Raw genomic sequence first — 17,998 nt, forward strand, 5'->3', positions numbered from 1 at the left:
ATTGTCATTTGCAATGCTTCATGGGATTGTAGTTCTTTTCCCTCACTAAAACTGTTAAGTACAGTTTTGTACCTTTGTCTTTTGTCCAATTTCGATTACATTTTTTCAGATGTTGTGATTCACCTTGTAGCTGCTTGGCTTGTTACATGGCTTATATTTTAACAAACACTTTTTTGAAAATCCCTATGGGAAAAAAAAAAGTGTGAAAAAAACAAAAAAAAAAAAACTTCCGGAACAAAAGCCGCTGAAAAAGTGTGCGGCAACTAATGCACTCTACATATTGAATTGAAAACTAGCACAATTGTGCATGTGCCTAAAAATAGTTTGTTATAATAACACAAATAAAACAGTTCAATTTTATAAGAATAATTAGTATTGAATAAATAAATTCAATGTTAAATCTTAAATATATATGAATGTCTATTTTCAATGAACCCTCTAAAATAATCAGAATATTTGCTATATGTCACAAATTATTGTACAAACTTTTCTCATCCATGATTACTTAAGAGAGAGAGAGAGAGGAGTAAGGCAGAAATGAACACCGAGACCTTTAGATTGGCTGTTAGAGAGAAGAGCTGATTCAACCAGAAATAATTCAGCATTGTCTGCACATAGCTTCTCACTCAGAGGAGAAAGAAACAGAAAAACAGAGAAAGGAAGAGCTGAGATAGCTGGAGCGAGGGAAAGAGAAAGAAAAATGGAAAAGAGGGTCTCAGGCTCAGCTGCAGCGGAGTTTGGCCAGCAGGTAGGCTATGCTGAGGAAGACCCAGACGATGAGCAGGTTTGGGCTCAGGGCCAGAAGGGGCAGAGAGTAGAGCAGACTGGGGTCCAGCCTGAAGTCACGTACAGGCAATAAGCCGCTCAGGTTCTTCTGAGTTACCCCCTCCCTGGTCCCAATGCTGCAGAGAGGGGCAGGGACGGAGGGACGGGGAAGCGGCAGCAAGGGCCAGAGAGAACAAACAGAACGGGGCGACATGCACAGGATGTGGCGACGTGACCATTGGAGGGGTTCCAACATGAATGTAAAGTAAAAATGTAATGAAAAATTAATTGTAGACACGATGAAAAGGTGCCAAGTCGAATCCATCCGTCAAATGTGGATGCAAACAAAAGTAAATCCAAAAGACATAAAACAGACAATGTGAATTAGGAAAAGAAATTCAGACACAGAGAAGGGAAGGAGAGAGAATAAAGAAAGAGAAAAATAAGAGTGATGTTCTGCATCTCTGCCGTTTAAAGTAAAGAAAGTTAAAGAGATGGGTTCTCCATGTTGGACAGAAGGGGGCGCATGTAGAGCTGCTGCTGCCATGCAAATCAAGCGTGCTGCCTCCTCCTAGCATGCAACAGGCCAACAGAGCCATCATAACAAACCAACTGCGAACATAAAAACAATCTTGTGTACAGTAGTCTCAGCATCCATCGGTTTTGAATCCAGGCTTATGAAGGAGAGTACATTTTTAGGTACAGATAGTCTGCTGGCTTTCTTTGAGATTATTCATTTAAATCCACTCAGACTCATACGCACACAGGGGACAGCAGCAGGTCATGCACAGTGCATTGTGGGTAAAACTTTACCTTAACATCCAATTTATTGACCTTGGCTAATGAATTAGATATTGAACTAACAATGAAGACATTTTTTTTACTGCATTTATTTTAGGTAAGAATAGTTTTTTTTTTTTTTTTTTTTTTTTAGGTTTTCCATGTATAAATTCAATATTCTTTACTTTGCTTGAATACTTTTATCAAATGTATACAAATCAAAATGTATAAGGTATAGACTATCATTCAAATGTCTGGGGCCAGTAACACTTTTTTATTGTATTTTATAGTCTCTTATTCTCACCAAGGTTGCATTTATGTGAACAAACACAGTAATACAGCAATATTGTGAAATTTTATTACAACTTTAATAAATATATTTTAAAATGAAATGTACTGCTGTGATGGCAAAGAGAAATTTTCAGCATCCATTACTCCAGTCTTTAGAGTCAAATTATCCTTTAGAAATCATTCGGATATTCTGATTTAGTGATTTATTATTATTTACAGTGTTGAATTGTGCTGATTGATATTTTTGTAGAGACCATGTGACCTTTTACATCATAAATGTCTTTACTGTCATTTTTAATCAACTGAATGTGTCCTTGCATAATAAGTCATAATTTCTTTAAAAAAAAAATGAAATCTTACTAACCAAAGTGGTGTATGTAGAATTTAACATTATTTAGAAGAATATATGCTGTAAACTGTGCATTGCTAGTTCGTGACACCCAATGCATTACCAAATCTAAATGAATTAAACCTTATTGTAAAGTATTACCATTGAGTATTTACTGAGACTATAAAACAGCAACAAAACCTTCCTGTACTCATCTTGTCTCTTTCATCAGCTTCAACAGGACAGATAAACAGTTTTCTGTACAAATGTAACTACATGTTTGTTTAGATCTGTCCTTAGATTGCACAGGAGACAAGAGGAGACAATTATGTGACAAAACTGACAATTTCATACCCTTATTTATAAGCACAGAACATCTGGCAAGCACACAGCCAAACAAATCAGCAGATTCAAAGTTTCAGCGGTTTCCTCACACTCTACAGGAGCAATTTATTTGTGTTTACGCCTCTCGTAGAGCGTGGAGAGAAGGGATGAAAGATGGAAGGGTGGAGTGGGAATGAACAAACACCCTAAACAAGTGAGTAAATATAAAAGTAATGAACATATTAGGCCACATAAGCCACAGAGCAATAAAGACAGAAAAGTATTACTGAAAACACCAAGAAGCCACAAGCAATGAGGGATGATGCACTTGAGGGGATCCTTCAGAGAGACAGAGAAAGGAAGAAAAGAGAAAAAGAGGCACATCCCCAAAGCGTGCAATGCTTATGAAATCAAGTGCAGGCAGTTGTTCAGGACTCTTACCTGCGCATGCAGTCGAGGGCCTGGGTGAAGACCTGCGGGGCCATGCCATGCTCGTGCTGCAGGATCAGACACTGCTCCAAAGTCACTGACATAGCAGTGCGGTCCTTGGCACTTTTACAGCTGGTAAAACGTACTCCATTTAGTCGCCGACAAATCTGAGTGAATGGGCACAAATATTGTGTGTTACAGCCTACCGCATATTCACACTTACTCCAGTTCAGCATTCAAGTATCTTTTGAAATGGCACTAGAACCACTTAAAGGCCTTCAGATGCATGTATCCTCTGTATCCGGTCTCCTAATATTTTATGATTTTAGAATTTTTAATTAAACAATTTAAGTCTCCTTTTGTGGGCCCCTTGGAAGTTTTGTGAAGGCCCCTTTGGTTTAAAACCACTGAATTATTTTACACTTAGTATATTTCTGATAAGGAGTCTGATTAAGAGCCTGTGTGCTCAGAAAGTCACCTATGTGATAGCCTGTTATTATATTTTTGTGTTTTTTCAGGGATGTGTGTGCTTTTGTTTTGATTCTATGTTCACACTTAGTATCACATCTTAGATTTTAGCTTAACTTGTTTTTTAAAAATGTCATGTAAACCGACGGAAGTCATAATTATCAGACTACAACTGGCCTCAATGTTGTGCGCTTATTTTGAAAGACAGAGGTCATGTGCGATGTGTATTCTTAAACACTGTAGCTCGACTCCACAAAAACCCAAAGCAGCTTAATTAAAACTACACATGCAAAATTACTGAATATACCCGAACAAGCATTATAGCTACTGTATGTGCATAAGACTGCAACAAAATTCATCAATGCAAATTACATTTCGTAAAATAATGACTTCTATTGGATTATCAGTAACGAAGATTGTTTTTTCAGGGTTTTACATAGGCTTGCAGTTTCTTTTTTTCTCTATGCATAACTATGCAATAATTTAGTGATAAATAGAACTGCTGTGATTAAAATGGATTGAAAAAGGACACCTCACAACATAAACATTTAATATTTCTATTTTCAGAGGTGTCAGTACAAATGAGATGAACCAAATGAGAGGTTTTTGCACTCAAGCATGGATTTTACTCTATTTCGGCCATGAAAACTATGGGTGATGAAGTTTTTCTTTGTTTTTTTTTAAATGAGAATAGTTTTAAATGAAAACAATGCCAAATGTGTTTGAGCAATTATTTGAATATAATTTAGAAGTAGAAGAACTGTTACCTCTGCAGCTTGCCACAAGATGTCTACATTTTTATTTTTCCTAGCATGAACATTTTGACCAAGGAACCGCAACAGCTCCGGGAGACACGTCTGACTACGAGAGTGAGGAAGACCTGAGAGAGACAGAAAATTATAACCAGAGTGACTTGTATAACTCAAATTAATTTTCCGTTATGCAGAGAGGAAAAAAACATAAAAGAAGAGTTTTGACTTACACACACTATTTTCCTTTTTTGATATTGTGCAGTTGCTTTGACACAATTTACATTGTTAAAAGCATATAAATAAAGGTGACTTGACTTACAGTCGTCAGGTAAAACCTCTTTGAACTGCTGGTAGTAAGAGCTAAGACGTGCTAGGCTCTCCACATTAATGAGCTCCTGAAGCGACGTGTCTCCAAACCTACGACACAAACATTTTGATTTTCCCTTTAGATTTCTTCAATTTGAAAATAAGTGTGACAAACTGAAAAAGAGATCAGATAAATCAAATAATTATGATATAATGTTATTTGTTGATGTTATGCAAGCACTCTTGAGGAGTGTTTTACATAATCAGGACTCACTTCTCGGCGAGCGTTTGCTGCTCGTTGATGCCCACGTTGAACAGCACCGGCTGTACCCGCAGCAGCATGCCGCTCTGGATCTCCCTTGGCAACGCATCAAACATGCTTCCCGGGAGCGGGATGCGAACATTGAACCCATCTCGATTTCCGGTGATAACTGGCAGCATGTCGGGGGAAGAGGTAGAGATGGCCTGTGTCACCTTGAACGTCACATTCCGAAGATCCATTATTCCTATGTTCATGTCCTCTAACATGGCTAACTCCTCTCCTGTGAAACATACACACAACAAAACCACTTTAGCCAGTGTAACGCATTTCAAAACAGAGCACTTCACTCACATAGAAATAGTGAATAAGAATTGTGCTCTAAATGGGTTTATATAACACACGTGATTCAGTGGTCACTGTGTGTCCAAGTTCAAAGTATAAGCATACTGTAGTATGTGTGTAAGTGTGTGTTTACCATAAGTACTTAATAAGCACTCGAACTGAGCGAGCAGACCGATGGTGTAAAGCTGTCTCAGGAAACCGTCGTCACGGAGACAGTTTCTCAGTTTGATGATGAAGCCACAAATTAGTGCTGTGAGCTTAAGAGAGGCAAAAAGACAGAAAAATACAGAGCAAGAAGACAGTTGTCATAGAATGACAAAAACAGGTGTATAGGAACAGTTCACCCAAAAACATCTTTTCGAACCCAACTACTCATGTTGTTCCAAACCCGTAAGGCTTTTGTGAATCTTTGAAACACAAAATATATTTTTAATGAAACTGTGATTTCTGTCCCTCCAATGGAAGTACATTCATCCAAAACTTTGACACTATGAAAAGTTCATAAAAACATTGTCAAAGAAATCCATATCAATCAAGTGTCAATCAGTTTAATCAGTCTTCTCAAAAGACATTATCACTTTATATGATGAAAAGATTTAATTTATTCTTTTTTCCATAAGCATTGATTAGTGCGCATACACTGAGCATGAGAAATATGGTAAAAAAGAAGCTCAAACTTGCTTGCTAATGAGGTTTGTTCTTGTGTGTCAAGCAAGTGTGGTTGAGCTGCTGTTTACCGTATTTGATGTGCTCTGTGATGTGCTTAATGTTTTTAGATGTAAGTAAAGCCTAGATTAAATCTGTTCATCATATAAAACAATTGCTTCTTTTCAGAAGACCTGAATTAAACAGCTCGATTCATATCAATTTATTTTTAGTCTTTTTGAATTGGCTTTCGTTTCAGTGACAGACATCTCTCAAGTTTTATTAAAAATATCTTCATTTGTGTTTTGAAGATGAACCAAAGTCTTCCAGGTTTGGAAAGACATGAGGTCTGTCGTGGCAAGTCGTGGCCTAATGGTTAGAGAGTCGGACTTGTAATCCGAAGGTTGCGGGTTCGAGTCTCCGGCCGGCAGGAATTGTAGGTGGGGGGAGTGAATGTCCAGCGCTCTCTCCACCCTCAATACCACGACTGAGGTGCCCTTGAGCAAGGCACCGAACCCCCAACTGCTCTCCGGGCGCCGCAGCATAAATGGCTGCCCACTGCTCCGGGTGTGTGTTCACGGTGTGTGTGTGTTCACTGCTGTGTGTGTGCACGTTGGATGGGTTAAATGCAGAGCACGAATTCCGAGTATGGGTCACCATACTTGGCTGAATGTCACTTCACTCACTCACTCACTTAGGTCGAGTAAATGATTTTTAAGGGTGAACTAATTCTTTAAAAGGAACACTCCACTTTTTTTTTGGAAATAGGCTCATTTTCCAACTCCCCAAGAGTTAATCAGTTGAGTTTTACTGTTTTTGAATCCATTCAGCCACTCTCCGGGTCTGGCGGTAGCACTTTTAGCTTAGCTTAGCATAGATCATTGAATCGGATTAGACCATTAGCATCTCGCTCAAAAATGACCAAAGAGTTTCAATATTTTTCCTATTTAAAACTTGACTCTTCTGTAGTTACATCATGCACTAAGACTGACGGAAAATGAAAAGTTGCGATTTTCTAGGCCGATATGGCTAGGAACTATACTCTCATTCCAGCGTAATAATCAAGGAACTTTGCTGCCGTTCCATGGGTGCAGCAGGCGCAATGATATTACGCAGCGCCTGAAAGTACTCCCCAGCTATATAATAACTAGTTACCTAGCTGGGGATTACTTTTCCAGAGATCGGCTGAATGGATTCGAAAACGGTAAAACTCAACTGTTTAACTCTTGGGGAGTTGCAAAATGAGCCTATTTCCAAAAAAAGTGGAGTGTTCCTTTAAGGTTATGGAGGTGTTCACTAATGTGTGTGTTTGAGAACTAACTGTCTGGCAGAAGACCACGTCTCGGCGGTACTGCAGGGTGAGGTCCATTGCAATGGTGGGTGCGCTGTCTTGCATGAGCAAGAAAACCATTGACTTCTTGGCTTTGTCGCTCATCATGGCCACACACTCCATTAGGGTCGTCAAGAGGGGATACAGAGCCTCACTCCACTCACCTGACACACACAAAAAAATCTGCTGTTAATATCTTTATTAAACATCACATATTTACATGTTTCTTTAAATTCTCATGTTTCACTTTAAAGACCCCATGAAATCAAAATGTGAGGTTTGTTGCTTTTAAGGTCAGAAATTTTCCGTCCGAAATCTTCGCACGCTAAAAAATAAATACGACTTCATGTTGTGTCAATCACATTTACACACTGCCTCCGAAACTTTCGGTCTGTCATAAATTTGGATCAGGTTCAATTTTCGGTGTTTTTACATCCGTAGCAAGTATTTTGATAGGGAAGGATGACGAATACGAAAAAATGCATACAAAAATTTCGGACTGTGCAAGGACCTTGAGTCTGTTATTATAATTTATTCACCCTCATGTCGCATTATTAGACTTCCATTTATCTTTGCAGTACAAACGCAGATATTATTAAATGAAACCTGAAAGATTTCTGTCCTTTCACTGAAAGTCCATTCCATTAAACTTCATTCATTGCCACAGCCATATCACCCTGTAGCCCAAGACTGGTTGCCCACTGAAGCTAAGCAGGGTTGAGCCTGGTCAGTACCTGGATGGGAGACCTCCTGGGAAAACTAGGTTGCTGTTGGAAGAGGTGTTAGTGAGGCCAGCAGGTGGTGCTCACCCTTCGGTCTGTGTGGGTCCTAACGCCCCAGTATAGTGACGGGGACACTATACTGTCAAAAAGCACCATCTTTCGGATGAGACGTTAAACCGAGGTCCTGACTCTCTGTGGTCATTAAAAATCCCAGGATGTCTTTCGAAAAGAGTAGAGGTGTGACCTCGGCATCCTGGCCAAATTTCCCATTGGTCTCTGACCATCATGGCCTCCTAATCATCCCCTTACACTGATTGGCTTCATCACTCTGTCTCCTCTCCACCAGTAAGCTGGTGGGCGTTCTGGCGCACTATGGCTGCCGTCGCATCATCCAGGTGGATGCTGCACACTGGTGGTGGACGAGGAGACACCACCTCTCACAATGTAGAGCGCTTTGAGTGCTTAGAGAAGCAGAAAAGCGCTATATAAATGTAATGAATTATTATTATTATTATTATTCAAAGTTCATTAAAGACATTGTTAAAGTAACCCATATAAATGGAGCAGTTTGTTCAACAAATAGTCAACTAAAACTCGAATCTGCTTGCGTGATGTGCGAGAACCAACGAAGTCACGCGAGCACAAGTTTGAAGAACCAGTGAGGTTTGAGCTTCCGATGACCATATTAGATGTGCTCTATGTACGTGCATTAATCAGTGTTTACATGTGAATAAAAGCCTAAAATTTAAACGATTTTCATTTATGTTTTGAAGATGAATGAAAGTCTTATGGGATTGGAACGACATAAGGATGAGTAACTCATGGCTATATTTTGATGTTTGTATGAACGAACCCTTTAAAAGGTCATCTCTATACTAGTTTAATAGTAAACATTGACAAAAAATAATTTTAGGAGATATATTCCCATAAAGTTTACAATCCATCTTTTTCAGGAATGCAGACTTAAAAAGGTGATACAAATTTTTTTTTCCAATTAAATTTCTAGAACTGGAAAGTCTGTTTGCCCCAGAAATGATAAATACCACTATAATAATAATAATAATAATAATAATAATAATATGCTTCCCGTAAGAGTGAATTACATTTTTAGTATAGCATATAAATGTATACTACGTGTAACGTTACTGCGTTTGGCTAAATGAGACTTGTCATAACACTTGCATGTTGTTGCTCTTTTGTTGGCATTGATTGCTTCTATTGTCCTCATTTGTAAGTCGCTTTGGATAAAAGCGTCTGCTAAATAACTAAATGTACATGTTCTTTTCAGTATATATTTTAAGCATTTTTTAAATGCTACTGGCCATTTAAAAAAGGGACAAACTCTTTGATATGTCGTGCCCTGATATCCTGTTTAAATAAAATATTTTAACACATTGGGGGTAACAAGCAAATTCACAGGAACTTTAAAAGTAAACGTGGGCGGACAGAGTTCAGAAAACAGTATCAATGACAAGTTTACAAGTAACACCATTAACAAGGATGAACAACAACAACAGATGTGACATAAAAGTGAACACTAATTCAGCAAAAGCACAAAAGCTTAAGGGAGGGGAAGGGGCTCCTACCTGGGTAACTCTCCTCTCCACTGCTGCTGCCATCTAGAGGATGGAGGTGCAACATGCAACAGTTAACTTAGCGAGTGCAACTAGCATAGCGCACGCAGCTCACATAGACATTGAACGCAATGTATGACAACAGCAACTTTAAAACAGAACAACTACTGTTTTTTTCACTCAAATGCAAAGTGGAATGCTGCATAGGTTTGCCTAGATACAATATGTAAGTATACAATATTCACAGCTGCCTGGCAAGCTAATGATTTCATAGTCATTATATAATGGAAAAGGCTACTGTAAATCACAGTATGCTGGCACTGCCAAGTGAATAACTGGCACAGACAGCCAGCACCAGACAGACAGCCTGTGAGCCTGTTAGCCAGCCAGCCAATCAAATGAGAGCACCCGGTCACATGTTCACAGTAGGCAAATATGCTGGGTCAAACAACAGAATGTTCCAGAAACATGTTCCAGAGACATGGCACATCAACAGAGAGTCACACAGAGTCAACACACATTCATTATCATAAACTGTGGAATTCACTTGGATTCAGTCAGCTTTTCCATACATTCATATTGCTTTGTTTTGGCAAAAAGTAAACAAATATGCACATACTACTAGACTCAAATCAGACAACATACACAATGATGCATAACAGATACCTAGGTAAAAAATACAGATGAAGTGGATTAGAAACAATGGGAGAAGAATTTCAAGCCACAACCAGTCAAGTAAAAGTAATATAAATGCTAGTTGCTATGGCAGCATGCAAACCTGTTTGAAGATGAACAGGTGACAGGGTTCATGAAAACAGAGACTGAAAGTGTAATAACTAGAAAGGAAAGAAGAGATGATGAGTATGTACATTTGTTAGTGTCAGTACCACTATAGAAACACAATGGACAAGCAGCAGGGAATGTGAAGCAGAGTGCAGAAAGAGAAGAGATTCTGCCAACTAAACCCGATGCTGTTCTTAAAAATATAACAGAGAGAGAGAGAGAAGGTGTGAATAAGAAAGTGAAAGGCACCTACAGGCACACATTTCTGCATTAACAGGGCATGCAGGGTTCAGATCGGGTGGTGAAGATGAAGGTGATGATGGTGAAGGTGACTGTTGTTGCGGTTCAGGGACCGAGGAAGGCTCCTCCATGCAGACAGGGTTGATCCAGAAGGCTTTTGTTTTCCCATTACCTTTCTTACTGGGGCCACTTTGCTGATCAGTCTGGAACATATCCTCACTGCTACTGCTGTGCAAACGATCCCTCTGCAGCAGTTTGTCCACTCGCTGGATGATACACTCCAGACTTTTGTCAACATTCCCCCACACCTTTTCCTGTGACAAAGAAACTGTTTGTACAAAGTGCAAATTTTGGGCACAAAAACATGCATGAAAACAAAATGATGCATTCATTCAGAGATATCTGTCCCCCAAAATTAACACTTCAAAAAATTCATAACAGTAAAAAGTAATCCATCTGAATCGAGCGGTTTAATCCAGGTCTTCTGAAGAGACACAATCACTTTATATGATTTAATTTAGGCTTTTATTTATATTGTTAAATGGTAAAAGTTGTGTATTTGCTATGTTTTATGTGTAAGACAGTGAAAGGCGGTTTAACTAATCACAACACACTGGGGCACCTAATAAATCGCGTATTTCTGAGGGAGGGGCTTCATAAAAGCAGGAAATCATCAGCGAGTTTATCAGAGAAGGGAACAGAGCGGTGTGGAATAAAGGTAAATGTGAAAAATAATGCGTTTTAAAAACATTAACACTTGTTAACACTTGTTAGACTGCACCCCATAAACAGTCACGCCTAGAAAAAAAAAAACCACCCCTTTAAATAATAATAATAATAATAATAATAATAATAATAATAATAATGTTTATCGTTTTAGGAAAAATAGTTAATTTGGGGATTTTTGGGGAGTTTTCTTTTTCGGTGTTTCAATTTTCTTCATCTGGGTTTAAAAAAATAAAATACTGAGCAAACCTGATCAAATGAAACCTGAATCCAAACCAAAACCTGATCAAATTGATAAACTGATCAAACGTGACAGTAAAACTTTTACATTGTCACAAAAGAAAGAAGAAAAAAAAAAAAAAAAAAAAAAAAGAGACATTTTAAATAATATTAATTTTGAATGATTTATTCATTAAAGAATCCTGAAAAAAATTAACATGCTATCCACAAAATATTTAGCAGTACAACAGTTTTCAACATTGATAGTAATAAGAAATATTTCTTCCACACCAAATCAGCATATTAGAATGATGTCTGAAGGATCATGTGACACTGAAGACTGGTAATGGCTGATGAAAATTCAGCTTTGCCATCACAGGAATTAATTGCACTTTAATATACTAAAATATAAAATAGTTATTTACAATAGTAATAATATTTCACATTCACAATATGACTATTTTTACTGTATGTTTGAGCAAATAAATGCTTGGTAAGCATAAGAGACTTCTTTCAAAAACTTTGACTTCAAAAAGTGTCAAGATTAATAATAGATCTGAACACATCAGATTACAAAAGATTTTAATTCATATATCCAAACTGCTCCACATCTAGAAACTGTAAATTGTCTGTAAATATTTTACACTTCATTTAAAGGATATTTTATAGTTTACATTAAATGGTTATGTTACAATTAGTGCTAGGCAACGATTAATCACATCCAAAAAATAATTTTTTGTTTATATAATATAAGTGTGTGTACTGTGTTTATTTATTATGTATATATAAAGACCCACACATACAGTATATATTTATATTCAATTTATGTTACATTTAAATGTTTAATATATAAACATAACATTTTTCTTAAATATATACATGCATGTGTTTGTATTTATATACACGTAATAAATATACACAGTACACACACATATATTATGTACACAAACACTTTTATTTTGGATGTGATTAATCGTTGCCCAGCACTAGTTACAATACATTTGTTGTTAACAGGCCTCTAAAGCTTTCTTACCCACTCTTCCTCATGCCAATCAACTTGGAGGGATGAACGACTGTTCCTGCCGCTCCATTTGGCCAGTAGTGTGTCCTGATCATTCCTCAGTACCACCTGCTCTGAGTCAGCAGAGGGTGAGTTTTTAGAGGCAATGTATTCGGGTCTAGCTGCGTTCAGGGCCTGCACTGCAGACGCCAGCAGTTTACAGTCACACACCATCACCAGCTGCCGTGTCTGAAAGTGAGAGTGAAAAAAGGGGTTATGTAAATGTCAGCATCAGACCACACTGGGTCCAAGTTATGAAAAATTAAATGTGTTAATTTGTATCATCAAATGGATTTAAAGAACTCTGACACCCACCTTATCCGCAAGGATGGCGAGGGTTCTCTCCATGCCGTTAGCAGAGCGTTCTTTAGCGGCACGAGACAGGCGCTCGGAGTAGTAGCTGACCTGAGTCTTGAGTGTGTTGATATGGGAGATGATCTCTTTGGCACGGACAATATCCTGAGGGATGAAGACGATGGACTGGGAGCTGGACAGAGCACTGCTGCTAGACCAGAGAAAGCTTGGTTACTCAAACACCATACAAGCAATAAACGCACATGCACTTCACTATATTAGTGTACAACAACAGACAGATAATGATTGTGCATTTCATTCAGACAGTGATGCTCCAGTGACTTCGACAAGCACCAAACACTTCAGGTCCTCAATCTTGAATTTTCAGAGCAAAGAGAACAAGGTGCTCAGGTATGAACTAACGGGGTCATTTGTGCTGCAGGTGAATTGTGCCATCAGTCCTTTAAAATGGCATATCTGTTTCACTAAGTGCTTCTATACAATACAAATGTGCAGTGGAGTGTGCTTGTACATCTTCTGTGAATTTCAGGAAACACATATGGCTGAGTGAACCTGTAAAGAACCAGGTCATATTTCACCTCTGCTTAAATGTGATATGCAAGACACTGCATTTTGCATGAAAAAAAATTATGTCTATTTTTAAGGTCCATTCATTTTAGTCCTGTTTTTTTTTTTTTTTCTGAGATAGTCACTGCAGAAAACTTGTCAAAAATAACTGTAATAACTCATTTTAATTATTGATTATTATTAACTGACTGCTAGAGATTATTTAAAATCGTAAAATAGTTTATCATTTAAATTGTAAAATAAAGAGTTGCTAATTAAATATAATGGTTTAATTTAGGTTGAGAATGAGATTTTTCAAAATTAAAATGAATGAGAAACTTGTTTAATTTATGAAAATTGTGTCACATTGCAAAAAAACAAAAACAAAAAAGAAATTTAAATGACCCTACAATATGTGCATAATTGTCTTTATGCATAATAATATATACTCTTTTGTTTTGGGAACTAAATACTGTACAACCCAGATGAGATTCCCCCAGTTATTGCAGTACAACAGCATAGAAATGTAACAATCAACTTGAGGTTATAAATGACCAAAAAAAGATTAAACAGGAAGCACAGATATATATATGTGTGTGCTCAACAAAAGACAATTATATGACTTTTTATTCAAACACACAGACTCCTATTACTCTTTTGTAGCGACTACAGAAAAGGGATGATGGAATCACAGAATAATGAATATCGTTCTGTTTCAAAACATAGTGAGGCAGTGTAGCTCATCCGGCTCAAAGCCTGTTTCAGAACATAGGCAATCTAATTATGTTGCCTCCAAATTGAAGGCAACCCCAAAATGCATTAGATGAGCTCTGGTTATAATGCTGCAGCTCACTAGGTTTTAAATCAGATTTGTCATGCAGTAAATAGCACAAAAAACAAACAAACAAACAAAAAGTTCAAACTAACTCACCATTCTTCCTCATAAATGCTGATTAGAAAGCAAAAATGCAATTAAAACGTATGAAAAATAAATTAAGAGTGTATCTTAAAAGGGAAACTGCTACTGATATAACACTAGCAAACCAACACATAACCAAAAGCAGCCCAGGCCAGAAGGTGACAAACACTAATGAGAGCAATGATTTTGAAAGTAGAACATACATTCTACATTATTAACAGGCAAAAAGTATAGTACAGTTATAAATACAATAGTTAGCTAGAAAATAGCTAGTTCGATTTTTAAATGTTCCTAAAGTTTTTTGAATAGTTTTATTCTTAATGAATGAACTTACACAAATTTCTTTCCTGTAAACATATTACAGCAAAAAGGAAACAGATCAAATTTACTTAAGTGAAACTACCAGACAGCCGTTTAACAAAACAGATCTAAACTGCCATCTGTGACTTAGGTCATTACCACAAGCTTAATCCATATGATAGCTCTTGCTTCACATGTACATGTGAACACATACATACAGTACATTCAGTTCATATCTTGCATATTTTCAAAATTAGACAGAGTCAAATGTGACTTACACTTTTTTTGCCTCCTCAAATTTCTGTAATAGTTTCCGCAAACCACCGTTTTTGAAGCCCTGGCAGTGAGCTGCAGGGGCCCCGATCGTAACCAGATCGTAGGTGTGATCTAGATGCACAAACACACACGTCAATTTTTTTTTTTTTCCAAATCTATCTTATCATACAGGGGAAAAAAGTCATGAGAAGTCACATTGTGAGTAATGAGGTCAAACTGTAATATATAAAGTCATAATTGGGAGGCATAAAGTCACCATACAAGATATACATTTGCAAATATGCAAAACAGCTGCAGTGTGAAATACAAAGTAAAGTTACATTACGAGATTAAAAAAAAGTCACAAACACATTAATAAAAGTCACGAGACATTGAACTGAATATTAAATCAAAAGTGAAATACAGTCGTACTGTAAGATAAAAAGTCACAATTATACAAAAAAGTCATGAGAAACTGCACTGTAATATCTACAAAGTTCTGTCATGAAACTTTAGATGGCGCAGGCCGATAGGTTCTAACTCAATCTAATATAATTACATCTTCATTCACATGGCGCAGCTGATGAGCCAATGAGCTTGCTACTCAACTTCAAAGACTATAGAAATACAAAGACGGTTCACTCCTATACTTATGAACGGGAGAAACTGCAACGCGCAATATGGCAGAAGAGTCCCAACTTCTAAATGAAAGAACCAATCACTGATTAGTAAAGTCATTGCATCACTGCAGCGGCTGTTAGAAGCTCCGGTTCCCATAGAAACCTGAGGCTAGACCAGCCAATGCATATGCGCAGTCACAAGCATGTTATAACTACACATGCGTATTGGCTGGTCTAGCCTGAAAAATAAGCTTTTTAAATGCTCTTTGAGCAGAAGAAACATTCATGGGGCAGTTCATTTCAGATTGTGTTGCTTATTTGAAATATGTAATTTAATTGCGAGTTCAGGGACCAGTTTTTGAGATTTCAGGATTCCCCCATTCATTTAGATAGGACTTGGTCTTGTATGAGCTGCCCCAGAGGTGTTGCAAATATGGCTGCTGAGTGAAAAGACTTTTCTTGTAAGAGACTGCCAACATTCAAATACTTGGCTAGTGCTTGCTGTAGCAGCTGCAGCTCGTTTCAGAAACCCTCCACCTTCCCCAGCTCCACCTGTATAGATCTGCTACAGTTATATATAGGGGTTGTTTCATATATGTTATATGAGCAGCGGCAGAAATGTCTCTTTCATGTAGCACTATAGCTTGGGAAGTGTAATTGCAAGACTTTGGGGGGATGAGTAAATCTAAAAGAACATCAGTGATCGTCTGAGAGTGTATTTGTATTGAGTGCATGAAAACTTCTTTATGAGCGACTATTTACATGTGCTAAGTGCTCTGAATAACACCTCCTACTGCCTGCTGGGATTGACTCAGTAAGGGGCACAAAACCAAAGTGCCCAACAAGAATATAGAGCAGTGACAAAACCCTTTCAAACGGAGGCAAATAAAGAAATGGGGAACAGGATGACTAATGAAATAAGAACACAGAATGAATGAAATATCTAACCGCAGCCAGACTCATCCTGAACCCTCATTCTCTGCACATGAAGGTTGGTAGGCATGAATTCCAATTTCCTCTCTGCTTTCAGATTACTGGCTTTAAATGATGGACCTGTAAGACATAGAGAGAGATAGAGAGAAAGAAATCTCTTGATACCCCTTTATCATTCAAACAGAGCAGACATGTCTACTATTCTTAGTCTTTTAGGTCACTGGAGAATCTTTCATAGAATTCTGGGTCATCTGAAAGAGTTTTTCTACCAGTTTAACCCTATAAAGTCAACTCATATAATCATATTTGACAGGCAAAAAAAGAAAAAAAACCCCTCTAAATTAATCAACGTTTAAAACGTGTTGCATCTAATACATGCCTTCTGTTGTCTAACTGATAATTTATACATTTTAGGGAGTTAAAAATCATTCAAAAAATGTCTAGACTTCACGTCATAGTACACAAGTGCTATTATAATGAAATCTTTACTGATTTTTATCAAGTAAACTTAATAACTAGTTTGTAATATTTCAAAATGAACACTTACTGGACTGAAGCAACTCGTTTATCCAAAAAATGCGTGCAACAAAATGATAGATCAGGCTGTTTCAATGTATTGCATTGCATTGCATTATCTGTTTTGCCCCCCACAATGAACACTACATAGCTCATAAAACCGAACATTTAAGCATTATCTTACTAAGACATTTAACTGGGACAAATAGTGTGAATTATATGAAGAGCTAATTTGCAAAAACAGATAACTCCATTTTTAAATATGTTCAAAAATCATGTTTTTTGTCCTGCATTCCAATTAATATCAATCAAACTGCAGTTGGGTTGTTTTGATTTAATAATAATAATAATAATAATAATAATAATAATTAAAAAAATACAACTAACTAACACAAAACACAAAAACATAACAATAAAAACATGATTTAAGAAAATTAATAAGTTGTCTGTTTTTGCAAAAACTCTTATATGCATTTTATATATCTGCTATACTGATAGTATACAGTATATTGATTTACAAGCTTATCAGAATTTCAACTTACTTTTTGGCCATATTAATATCAGCAACTGCCCCAAATTGCAACTTTTTGCCTCATTTAAGTGATTTCAATAATTGTATAAATGCATGCATGTAAATATAATGACTTCATGCATTTTATCTGGCATGGCCTTAACGAATTTCACAAGCATGAGTCCTGATGATAATGTTCTACGATTTCATGTTATGATTTAAGAATTATTTTATTAGTGACCTAGAAATAGCGAATAATCTTTTTTTCTTAATTTTCTGTAATTTAAAATATATATATATTTTTTCAAATGCTAGTTTATTTCCAAATTTTAAATTATATTTTGAATCCAACACTATTAGTGTGGCCTCACATCTTTGGTCATCTCTCCTTTTGCACATCTTACATGTGCTGAAGTACAAAACACCTAAGAGTTCTGAAATGAAGTGTGTAACAACAGGAACACCTCTTGCAACCTCCAAATGCAGACCCACCTTTGTAGTCCTGCAGGTCTGTGAGTGTATCCTGATAGGTCTGAAGGATGCTCTGGTACTGCGTCACGATTTGCCGTCTGAGATTCTCCCAACACGGTGATAACTCCCCCAACTCCTCCAGCTCAGATACTCTACGAACATCAAAACACACAATCATGTAAAGGAACGCTCTTTGTATATATTCATGCCATCAAAATGGTCATAGTGTGCATGCAACCGTTTATATATCTGAGATTATGATAAAC

At 37.1% G+C, this 17,998-nt stretch overlaps 1 protein-coding gene across 1 annotated transcript in view; it reads right to left on the bottom strand.

Moving 5' to 3' along the window:
• The window catches only part of LOC306879639 (inositol polyphosphate-4-phosphatase type I A-like), a gene marked incomplete at its 5' end in the record, with an annotated part of 67,930 nt that overhangs the window by 26,865 nt on the left and 23,067 nt on the right, over positions 1 to 17,998 (bottom strand). Inside the window, 13 exons of the mRNA XM_079432767.1 lie at positions 2,930 to 3,084; positions 4,153 to 4,265; positions 4,457 to 4,554; positions 4,718 to 4,985; positions 5,181 to 5,304; positions 7,014 to 7,186; positions 9,331 to 9,363; positions 10,514 to 10,655; positions 12,320 to 12,535; positions 12,662 to 12,848; positions 14,705 to 14,813; positions 16,250 to 16,354; positions 17,754 to 17,884. Coding sequence (XP_079288893.1) covers positions 2,930 to 3,084; positions 4,153 to 4,265; positions 4,457 to 4,554; positions 4,718 to 4,985; positions 5,181 to 5,304; positions 7,014 to 7,186; positions 9,331 to 9,363; positions 10,514 to 10,655; positions 12,320 to 12,535; positions 12,662 to 12,848; positions 14,705 to 14,813; positions 16,250 to 16,354; positions 17,754 to 17,884 — 1,854 coding nt within the window. The remainder of the gene's footprint in view (positions 1 to 2,929; positions 3,085 to 4,152; positions 4,266 to 4,456; positions 4,555 to 4,717; positions 4,986 to 5,180; positions 5,305 to 7,013; positions 7,187 to 9,330; positions 9,364 to 10,513; positions 10,656 to 12,319; positions 12,536 to 12,661; positions 12,849 to 14,704; positions 14,814 to 16,249; positions 16,355 to 17,753; positions 17,885 to 17,998) is intronic.

Source organism: Barbus barbus, assembly GCF_936440315.1.
Source record: "Barbus barbus genome assembly, chromosome: 13".
NCBI lineage: Eukaryota > Metazoa > Chordata > Actinopteri > Cypriniformes > Cyprinidae > Barbus > Barbus barbus.